Source organism: Alexandromys fortis, unplaced genomic scaffold (assembly GCF_014885135.2).
Source record: "Alexandromys fortis isolate MF-2015 unplaced genomic scaffold, M_Fortis_MF-2015_v1.1 scaffold_242, whole genome shotgun sequence".
Lineage (NCBI taxonomy): Eukaryota > Metazoa > Chordata > Mammalia > Rodentia > Cricetidae > Alexandromys > Alexandromys fortis.
In genome coordinates, this window is record NW_026068123.1 from 38734 (window position 1) to 49559 (window position 10826).

A 10826-nucleotide genomic window follows, 5' to 3' on the forward strand; every position below is an offset into this window, starting at 1 on the left:
CTGTGGAGAAGACAAGAGAGAGTGTAGCCCAGGAAGACGGAGGCCACGGGCGAGGACTTTAACCAGGGATACACGGCTGGACACACCGCTCGTAGCCAAACACTGCCACTCCAGGGAACTTGCTGGGCGGGCGCATGCGCAGTAACAGACGTCACTGTGCGCAGAGACCGGCGGTTGAAGGAAGCGATTGCGGAGTAGGAGGGAAACCAAAGCGGTACATTTCCGCTTCCGTCAGGGGCCGGAAGTTAGCGTCTCCGGGGTGTAGCGGCTTTGGCTGCGAGGCAGGCTTGGTACAGGTAGGTGGGGGGGGGGGCGTCTCGCGCGCGGGCGTTGTGCCCGGCGAGACCGGGCGCTGTAGTCTGGATCACCCGCAGGGCGTGGAGCCGAGGCCGGGGCATGGCTTTGAGGACGGCTGTGTGGGGAGCCTGACCACCGGACCCCCGCAGCTGGGCGAGCAGGCGGCGCTACCAAAGCCTGGGTGAGGCCGATGGCGTCGTTCCTCCGCCGCGACCCCTTTCCTCCTCCCCGGTCGCCTCGAGACATCACGGCTAGTTCTCAGGCTGCGGTTTGCCGGTGGGATCCTGGGGCCACACAGACTCAGGAAACTCACTGATTGTTCAACAAGTGGTTACTAAGTGCTTGAGGTATAACCAAGCACGGTGGATGCTGGCCGGGGTTTGGACAGTGGCCAGGTGAAGTCCTTCCTCGGAGGTGGATGAGCAGGGTGTAGACGCTGGAGTTGAAGGTGATCTGGAATTAGTTTGTTTTGCGTATTATACGTGAGTATACAGACAGCTTGCAGGAGTCTGTTTTCTCATTTCACCGTGAGGGTTCGGGAAATTGAGCCCAGGCAGTCAAATCAGGCTTGGCAACCAGCATCTTTACCTGCTGAGCCATCTTGCTTGCCCTGTTTTGAAAGTTAGGGAAATCTTTCTGTATGGGTATAATGTGTCTGTGTGTAGAGCTTAGTGGACAACTTGCGAAGTACACTTCTCTCCACCTTGACGTGGGTTCTGGGGACCAAATTCAGCTTGCCAGACTTGGCAGCAGTACCTGTACCTTCTGAGACAGGATTGACCAAGGTGGCCCGACATAGCCTGAGAAAAGTCTGTGATTCCGTTGTAGGTGATTGCCAGGCCCAGATTTGGGAGGGGAAAGAGACACAGCTGCATAGACAGTGAGAGCGTCCTCGGTCTCCTGGGATCCCGCCTATAATCTCTTGAGTATCTCCTACTCTCCCGCTGTTGCTCCCAGAGCTTCAGCCATTCTTTCTGAAATAAAGCAATGAGAAAACCCTTCATCTGCCTCAGACCCTTTGCGGATACATCTCTCTGCCTGGCTTTCTTGTATCAAAGCTGCCTTTGGTCTTCCAGGCTTCATCCTAAATGACTCTGTTGTAGAGAAGTCATGTAGTGTAATGGGGCTCACATGGGAGGTTTTTTGGAGGAGGAGAGAAAAGTGGGCAGAGACTGGTCCCTGGGGACAAGAGTGGAGAAGAAGCAAGGGAGAGACGGGGAGAGAGAAGAGAAAGGGAAAGACTGGAGGTGGGCAGGCCCATCTTTAAAGAGGAAGATAGCAACTGTACACAGGAGGTGCTCTTAGCTGCAGCTGAGGACATATCCTGCCAGGACCCTAAGAGCAGGCCAATACAGATGCCTAAATACTAACACACCCTTCACGCAAAGTAGCCCTGTCTCAGAAACTTTGATTTAATACTCAGAGCAGTATTTAAGATTCACCCAAACATGAATTTTCTTTTAAGAGCCTGTCATCTGTAACTATTTATTAATACAGATCTTTGAATATTTGGTTTTATGTGTTTGGGTGCTCGCCTGCATGTCTGGCTGCCCACCACATGCATGCAGTGTCCTAGGAAGCCAGAGAAGGGCATTAGATCCCCTGGACCTGGAGTTACAGGCAGTTGTGAGCCACCATGTAGGTGCTGGGAATTGAACCTGGGTCGGCCCCATTGTTTTGGATTTGTGAGAGTCTGGCCTCTGACTTATGACATCATCCTGCCTCAGCCTACCAAGTGCTGGGGTTGCATGCTAAACCAACATGCCTGGTTTGGTCATGTTCTGTTTTGGTCTGCTGACAGTCCTGTGTAGCTCAGGCTGGCTGAAAATGTGGCAGTCCTCCTGCTTCTGCGTCTTTGCTAGGATTCCTCTGGGAGCCCCCACTAACTGAAACTTGAGAAGCAATGGGTTGGGCGTGACAACCCCTAGAGCAGTGGTTCTCAACCTTCCTAGTGCTGCGAGCCTTTGTTACAGTTCCTCGTGTTGTGGTGACCCCTGATTATTATTATTATTTCATTGCTACTTCATGACTATAATTATTGCTACTGTTAAAGAATCATAATGTAAATATCTGATATGTAACCCTGAGGCTCATAGGTTGGGAACTACTACCCTAGAGTCTTCTACTTGCTAGACTACCAGCTGAATTCACCCAGTTTTTCTGTCACCAGGGAGTGGTGATACATATCTTTAATCCCAGAACTAAGGAGGCAGAGCCAGGCAAATGGCAAATTTCTTAGTTCCAAGCCAGCTTGGTCTACAGAGCAAGTTCTAGGACAGTCAGGGCTACACAGAGGAACCCTGCTCCAAAAACAAACAAACAAAAATTAATGTATATTTTTAGTTTTTATTATCTTGTAATATAGATGTTTTGCCTGAACATATATCTGTGTACCTCCTTTTTTTTTCTCTTTTTTTTCCTTTTTTTTGGGGGGGGGAGGTGGTAACTTTGAACATATTTTGTTGCCCAAGATAGCCTTTACCTTTCAGTACTTCAAAGTGCTGGGGTTACAGTGTAGGGTGGGCTACCACACCAAGACCCTGTCTCCAACTTGCTGTGAATTCTCTGTACTGCCTGAACTTCTTGGGTTCTGGAATTTCAGGCGTGTATCAACATGCTGGCCTTTTTCTTGCCTCTTTCTTTCTTCCTTTCTTTCTTTTTCTTTTTTAAAATAAGAGTATTGTGTCATGGCACATACCTTTAATCTCAGGCAGAGGCAGGCAGATCTCTGGATTTGAGGCAAGCCTGGTCTACATAGAGAATCTACCTGGGTTACATAGTGAGTTCCAGGCCAACCTGGGCTACAGTGAGACTGTTGTGGGGACACATAATGAGTGGTAGACAGATGAGTATAATTGCCCTCTCCATACCCCAGCAGGCTGCTGTCTCCCCATCTCGGGGTCTGGCCTAGAAACAGTGGGGGGTCTAGGTGCGCTGTGTGTGGAGGTGCCGCAGGGGTCAGAGTACAGAGCAGACTGAGTGCATTCCCAGGTAGGTCTGTGCTGCCGCCGCCTCCCTGTCCACCTGCCAACAGGCCGAGACCACAGTTTCTCCACCCACCTCTTCCATGTCTTAGACTTTGGGGTGACTGTGGTCATAACTGATGACATCGACTGAAGACAGAAAGGGTTTGCTTACACTCCACAGCAGCTGTGTCAGACTGCAAGGAGCTGCTTTTATGTGTCCATAGTCAGGAAGCAGAGGGCAGTGGATGCTCAGCTGGGCCTCTCAGCTGTGTGTGTGTGTGTGTTTCTTTGTTTGTTTTCCTGTCTGTAACCCTAAGCCAAGAAATGGTAGTGCCTTTCTTTAGGGTGGGTTTTTCCACGTTCATTAGCCTAAGCAAGATACCTGGTATGCCCAGACTAACAGTATTAACACGGCAGTGTTAGGGGAAACCAGGCATGGCTGCTCATGTCTGAAGTCCAAGCCCTTGGGAGGATTAGGAGTTCAAAGTCATCCTCTGATATTTGGGGGTGGAGACCGTTTGGATTTGTTTGGGTTTTTTTTGTTGTTGTTGTTGTTGTTGTTATATTTTTGGTGAGGGGGGGAGATTGAGAGAAAGTCTCTCAATGTAGTCCTAACTTCCCTAGAACTCACTCTGTAGACCATGATGGCCTCAAACTCACAAAGACCCACGCCTGCTTCTGCCTCCTGAGTGCTGGAATTAAAAGTGTGTGCCACTACTGCCATGCTTTTTTTGGGGGGGGGGCTTTCCTCCCATCCTTTTGTGTCCTCATCACAGCTTTGGACACCACCCTAGATTGTCATTTCTCCCATCCCTTAAAATAAGACTTTATATTTGGAGTAAGGGGAGGCGCATGTCCTGCATCGTGCATATGGAGGTCAGAGGACAAGTTTTGGGGAGTCTTGTTCTGTCCTTCACTATGTGGTCCAGACTGACTAGTCCCAGACAGTTCTGTTTCTGTCTCTACCCCCATGTCAGAGCCAGGGCTGCAGCTATGAGGACACCGGGCCTGGCTGGCCTGTTGTATAGGTTTCTGGAATTGGACTAGGGTCATCAGCTTGGCATGGTTGGCACTAAGCCCCACAAAGCCATCCTCCTGCCCTTGACTTCACTTTAGTCACTCTTTGAACGTAACTCCTCCGTCCTTCAGCAGAATGCAGTCAATGTTGAGTGCCCTCCCTCTGTCCCTGTGTTCTCTTCAGCCAGCTGTCCACCCGTACCTTCCCCTGAGCACAGAAATCTTTTTTTTAATTGATTTTAATTGAGCTCTACATTTTTCTCTACTCCCCTCTCCTCCTTTCCCCTCCCCTTCAACTCAACCCTCTCCCGTGGTCACTATACTCCCAATTTACTCAGGAGATCTTGTCTCTTTCTACTTCTCATGTAGATTTGATCCATGTATGTCTCTCTTAGGGTCCTCATTGTTGTCTAGGTTCTCTGGGATTGTGAATTTTAGTCTGGTTTTTCTTTGCTTTATGTCTAAAAGCCATTTATGAGTGAGTACATATGATAATTGTCTTTCTGTGTCTGAGTTACCTCACTCAAAATAATGTTTTCTAGCTCCATCCATTTTCCTGCGAAATTCAAGATGTCATTTTTTTTCTGCTGTGTAGTACACCATTGTGTAAATGCGCCACATTTTCCTTATCCATTCTTCAGTCGAGGGGCATTTAGGTTGTTTCCAGATTCTGGCTATGACAAACAAAGATGCTTTGAACGTAGTTGAGCACATGTCCTAGTGGTATGATTGAGCATCCTTTGGATATGTGCCCCAAAGTGGTATTACTTGGTCTTGAGGAAGGTTGTTTCCTAATTTTCTGAGAAATCGCCACACTGACATCCAAAGGGGCTACACCAGCTTGCATTCCTACCAGCAATGCAGAAGTGTTCCCTTTACCCTACAACCTCTCCAGCATAAGTTGTCATCAATGTTTTTGATCTTGGCCATTCTTACAGATGTAAGATGGAATTTCAGAGTTGTTTTGATTTGCATTTCTCTGATGACTAAGGATGTTGAACGTTTTCTTAAGTGTCTTTTCAGCCATTTTACATTCCTCTGTTGAGAATTCTCTGTTTAGGTCTGTACTCCATTTTTTAAATTGGATTTTTTGTTCTTTTCATGACCAATTTCTTGAGTTCTTTGTATGTTTTGGAGATCAGACCTCTGTCTGATATGGGGTTGGTGAAAATCTTTTCCCATTCTGTAGGCTGTCGTTTTGTCTTGTTGACCATGTCCTTTGCTTTACAGAAGCTTTTCAGTTTCAAGAGGCCCCATTTATTAATTGTTTCTCTCAGGGTCTGCGCTACTGGGGTTATATTTAGGAAGTGGTCTCCTGGAGCACAGAAATCTTAAGTGACCTACCTAGAGTCACACAGTAAGTTGAAACCCAAGGTTAAAAGCTGTTCTCAGCCATACTGCACAGAGTGTATACAGGGACTGTTGTGCCTAAGGTCAGGAGCCTGGGTGTCATGGTATACATCTTCCTTTCTCCATGGGCCACTGCTGCTGGCCTCCAGCCTGCCTCTGGAGGACAGAGGTAGAGAGTGAGCAGCTTCCTCCAGCTTCTGACCCCTGTCCTCTGCCCCACAGGTTTCATCCCCCTGCAGCCATGGGACGAAGGAAGTCTAAAAGGAAGCCACCCCCCAAGAAGAAGATGACAGGCACCCTGGAGACCCAGTTCACTTGCCCCTTCTGCAACCATGAGAAGTCTTGTGATGTGAAAATGTAAGTGGGTGGTTAAGATGGGCCAACCTACCACTGTGGGCATCCAGGCTTCTCCTGCCTTGCCTCCCTGGGCCTTCCTGCTGGCTGGGTCGCCCCCAGAGGTCCAGGGCCTTTCTCATGCATCCTTCCACCTTGTCCATTGCAGGGACCGTGCTCGCAACACTGGAGTTATCTCCTGCACCGTGTGCCTAGAGGAGTTCCAGACACCCATTACGTGTATCCTTATAAAGTCAGCTGATGTCTGGGAAATCAGGGAAGGGGGTGGGAGTCGGGGCTGCCCTGACCTGCTCAAGGGCTGGTGACCAAAGACAAGGAACTGTCAGTCACTTCTGCTCTGGCCCTGTGGCCAGGGATGGAGCCGCTGCCACCTAGGAGAATGGGCATTGTCTACTGAGTTAACACTAAGTGACAAGGCACAGGGCAGGGGTCCGACTGACTCTGTCATAGCAGAAATGTGCAGGAGAGGACTTCACTGCCACAAATCGTCCTTGACCTGTGTTTCAGATCTGTCAGAACCAGTGGATGTGTACAGCGATTGGATAGACGCCTGCGAGGCAGCCAATCAGTAGCAGGAACAAGGACCTGCCCCTCAACAGTCCCCGACTTGGGAGCCAATCCAGAGACATTCCAGGGTGTAGGTCCAGAGCTGTGACAGTCCTCCCTCTGTGTATGGAGTAGACATGTGTGTGGCTGTAACAGTGGCCCTGGCTGCCTGTAGCTGGCGTGGAGGTGAGGGGTTGCTGGGTCTCACCATGCTGCCCAGGGTGGCCTCAAACTTCAGAACCTTATGTCTCAAATGACTCTGAAAGCCTTTGAGTTGCACCCTTCTTCAGCTCCCGGCCCTGCCCCAAAGCTTTAGGTTCCTGGCTCCACTGGTGACAGTTTCTCGACATCCCAGGCAAGGAATAGCTGTGGGACCTCCAGTCTCCTAAGCCACCTTACCAGCACCTTGCCCTCGGGGAACTAACTGGACTTCCCGTTCTTCCCACCTCCTTGTGCTTGTGACCTGGGAGTCAAGGCTGCTGACCAACCAGATCCCTTGGCCGGGCTTTGCCGGGTGCCCATTTTCCTCTTCGATTGCTTTTGTAGAAAAGGTAGGGGCTGGTTCAGTGACAGCTGTCACTCACAAACCCGACAATAAAGCAGCCAGTGCAGATACCCTGACTATCTGTGCTTTCTTGAGTTACGAGGTCCCAGTGTTGGAAGGGGAGGTGGAATTTGGGGCTAAGGCTTTCAGAAGAGACCTTGGTGGTCCTATGACTATGGTGTATGGTTTGGTCAGCTTTTCAAACTATTTTTCTATTGTTTTCTTTGTGAGGGCAAGGTTAGTAAGATTGGGGGTGGAGTACCAGGCTGACCTTGAACTTGCTATGAATCTGAGAGCGGCCTTGAATTTCTGATCCCTCTGCCTTTGTGTCCTAAGTGCTGGCATTGCAGGTGGGCACTACCACACTTAGTTCATTTGGTGCTGAGAATCAGACCCAGGGCTATGTGTGTGTTAGACAGATGTTCTGCCAACTGAGTTATATTCTCAGTTCGTGGTAGTACATGGTTTGGTTTGGTTTGTTTTTTTCGGTGGGGGAAGGGGATTGACATTGGATTTTACTGTGTGGACCTCATGCTCAGAAATCTGCTTGCCTCTGCCCCAAATGCTAGGATGAAAGATGAGTGCCCCCCCCCCCCAACCAGTAGTAGTGTTTGAGACAAACTGTGCAGCCCAGGATCATCTCAGATTCGTCCTTCTGCCCCAGCTAATTACAGAGCTAGAACACCACTTAAAACATAGTTGGCTCTGAGGTGGTGGCACAGGCCTTTAATCCCAGCACTCAGGAGGAAGAAGCAGGAGGATCTCTATGAGTTCGAGGCCAGCCTGATCTAAAGAGTGAGTTCCGGGACACTGGGGATACACAAAGAAACCCTCTATCAGAAAACAAATAATAATTGCATAGTTGGATGATTCTGGGTGCATAGTACACAGGCAGACCAAACAGACATCCTGCTTTGTGTTCACAGCAGTCAGAGTAAAATCCGTAGAGATGGCTGGGTTTTTCTGCTGTAGTTCAGGCAGTAAAGTCCTTGCTATGCAAACAAGAGGACCTTGGCTTGATCCCCAGAACCCAGTGCCAAAGAGGCAGACACTAGCAGATCCCTGGGGCTTGCCACCAGACAGCCTAGCCTAATTGGCTACTTCCAGGCCAGTGAGAAACCCTGTCTCAAAAAAAGCATGATTGGGCTGGGCACAATAGTGCACACTCAAAGATTTGTTTTTTATTCCAGTTTCATGTGGGTAGTTGTGTCTGCCTGTTGGCATGTGTGTGGGAATAAGGGCCTGGAGAGGCAGAGGCATTGGCTCTCTTGGAGCTGAGAATTAGGATTCTGAGTCACCTGCTGTGGTGCTAAGACCAGAACTCAGGTCCTCTGCAAAACAGCAAGTGCTCTTAACCACTGAGCCATCTATAGCACTCAGAAGGGAGAGGCAGGAAGATCTGAGTTCTGGGCCAGCCAAGGCTACATAGTGAGACCCGGTCTCAAAAAGCCAAACCAAACAAAAGAAGTTAAATGTCTCAGCTCACACTCCTGATGCCCTAAGTCAGTCCCTAGAGTCCTCATGGTGGGGGGAGAGCTGACTCCTGAAGTTATCCTCTGACCTCCATGTGCACCCTTTAGCACACAAACTCCCACACCCCACACACATAAGAATATCAAATTTATTTTAAATACAAAACTGGGCTAACTAGCTGTTTCAGCTGGCGAAGGGTTCGCTGTGTAAGGCTGACAATTTAAGTTGTGATGCCCCCTCCCATGGTGGGAAGAAAGTGCCAACCCTCTAGTGTCTTCTGGCTACTATGCCTGCTCTGTGGCACCCACACACTAAATACATACATAAATTTTTTTACACACTTTTTAAAAAGATCTTATGTGTATGAGTATTTTGCCTGGTGTCTGTATACCACATAGATGCAGTGTTGAGGTCCAAGAGTATTGGAGCCACTAGAACTGGAGTTACAGATAGTCGTGAGCTGCCATGCGGGTGCTGGGACCCCGCCCAGACCTCCTGAATAGCAGTGAGTGCTCTTCACTGCTGAGCCTGAGTTCCCAGTCCTTACTTATTGTATATGCCTGCACAAACACACATAAATGTGTCCCTGGAGGTGAGAAAAGGACTTAGATCCCGTGGAGTTGGAGTGACAGTCATGAACTGTGTAACATGGGTACAGGGAGCTGGGCCCTCTAGAAGAGCAGAAAGTGTTCTCAACCACCGAGCATTTTTATTTTCCAGCCCAAACTCAAGATAGAAAGGGTGGACAGCAAGTGAGGAGCACCACCTGAGGCCGGCCCTGGGCACCTCCGCCACACCCTGTACTCATAAGTACAGGACTTGTAGACAGTCGACCCAAAGGGTGGCACCTACACTGGCTGTGAAGCAGGTGACAACACAGCTCCAGATTCAGAGACAAACAGACCTGAGAGGGGAGGCCGATTCCTGGTGCAGGAGAATTGTTTGTATTCTGTCAATCATGTTTTAAATAAACGCTGATTGGCCAGGCAGGAAATATAGGCAGGAAAACCAAACAGGAAGTAGAAATGATGCAATGCCAACAGGAGAATTCTGGGAAGGAGGAAACTGATTCCTCCCACTCCTGCCTAGACCACCGAAGCAGCAGGATATGATCTGCCCCACTGAAAAAAGGTACTGAGCCACATGGCTAACATAGATCAGAAAAATGGGTTAATCAAGATGTGAGAGTTAGCCAGTGAGAGGCTAGAGCTAATGGACCAATCAGCTTATAATTTATGGAGACCTATGTGTGATTTTCTTTGAGGCTAAACAGTTGTGGGGGACCTGGTGGGAGGACAGAAACACAAACAAGCTGGCCCCCCTTCATGTTACAGAATGGCGCCTAGACGTGGATAACTTCATTCACATAAAGCCTGAGAAAGCTTGGAAAAGACTAGAGTAAAACATTTCGGTTTTCAGCCATAGCAGAAAAAAAAGCTGAGCTGTTTTAAAATGCCAGCTTTCTGGGCCGTCCTGCCAGGGAAAACTCTTGACTCTTTCAAGCAGGCGGTCTGGACTATGGAGCACGTCATAGGAGCTTTTGACTTGTTTATGGACACACTTTGCAGCTTCTCCATATTCCTTAGCAAGTTAAAGACCCATGTGGTCAGAAAAAGAGAGATATACAGTAAAGAGAGATTCAAAGAGGAAGAAAACCTCTAAATGGTTTACAGTGTGTCAAAAAGCCAAAAGTTAAAAGTAAAAATAAAAGAAGTAGAGGTTAAAATAAAGCCACGTAAANCCCCCCCCCCCCCCGTGTTACAGATTCCTGCAGCTGGACATGCTCAGAAGCCCTTGACCAAGAAGCTTAGCTTCACAACCACCATTTTAATTCCTTGTAAATTCAGGTTCTGGGCTTAGGTCTCAGCTGTCCGGGGTGCTTTGGGACACTGGGAAAGTAATATTAGCCCACAGAAGGGACGTTTTCTGAGGGTGGTGAGGATTCTTGGAAGGCTGGAGGCAGTGAGGGGCGGATACGCTGAGAGCACCATATGCCTTAGAGGTCCTCAAAGGCAACAGGAGACCTGGACTCAACACCTCAGCGTGGCCTTGTGAGCCTGGCCAGCAGCCTGTGGTTTAGAGCTCCTCATGAGACAAGAAACACACAGAGAGCTCAGAAGGTGGCTGTCAGTGAAGTACTTGACCTGAGCCCAGGTCCCTAACACCATGTAAAAGCCGTTTCTAGTCCCAGCGCTAGGGTGGTAGAGACAGATCTCTGGAGTTCTGTCCAGCTAGCCTAAAGACATCAGTGGACCCTGGACTGGGGAGGAGCCTGTCCC

General features: G+C 49.0%; 1 protein-coding gene across 2 annotated transcripts; it reads left to right on the forward strand.

Annotated features, from left to right (window-relative positions):
• Positions 1-167: 167 nt before the first annotated feature.
• Positions 168-7151, forward strand: Elof1 (elongation factor 1). Of its 2 annotated transcripts, none has more exons than XM_050125533.1 (4): positions 168-296; positions 5853-5987; positions 6133-6203; positions 6492-7151. In XM_050125533.1, the coding sequence occupies exons 2-4, from the start codon at positions 5872-5874 to the stop codon at positions 6554-6556; spliced, it is 252 nt and encodes an 83-aa protein (XP_049981490.1). In that variant the 5' UTR covers positions 168-296; positions 5853-5871; the 3' UTR covers positions 6557-7151. The 2 variants fall into 2 exon arrangements, with proteins under 2 accessions (XP_049981490.1, XP_049981491.1); XM_050125534.1 differs by lacking the exon at positions 168-296 and adding an exon at positions 314-478.
• The last annotated feature ends 3675 nt before the right edge of the window (positions 7152-10826 follow it).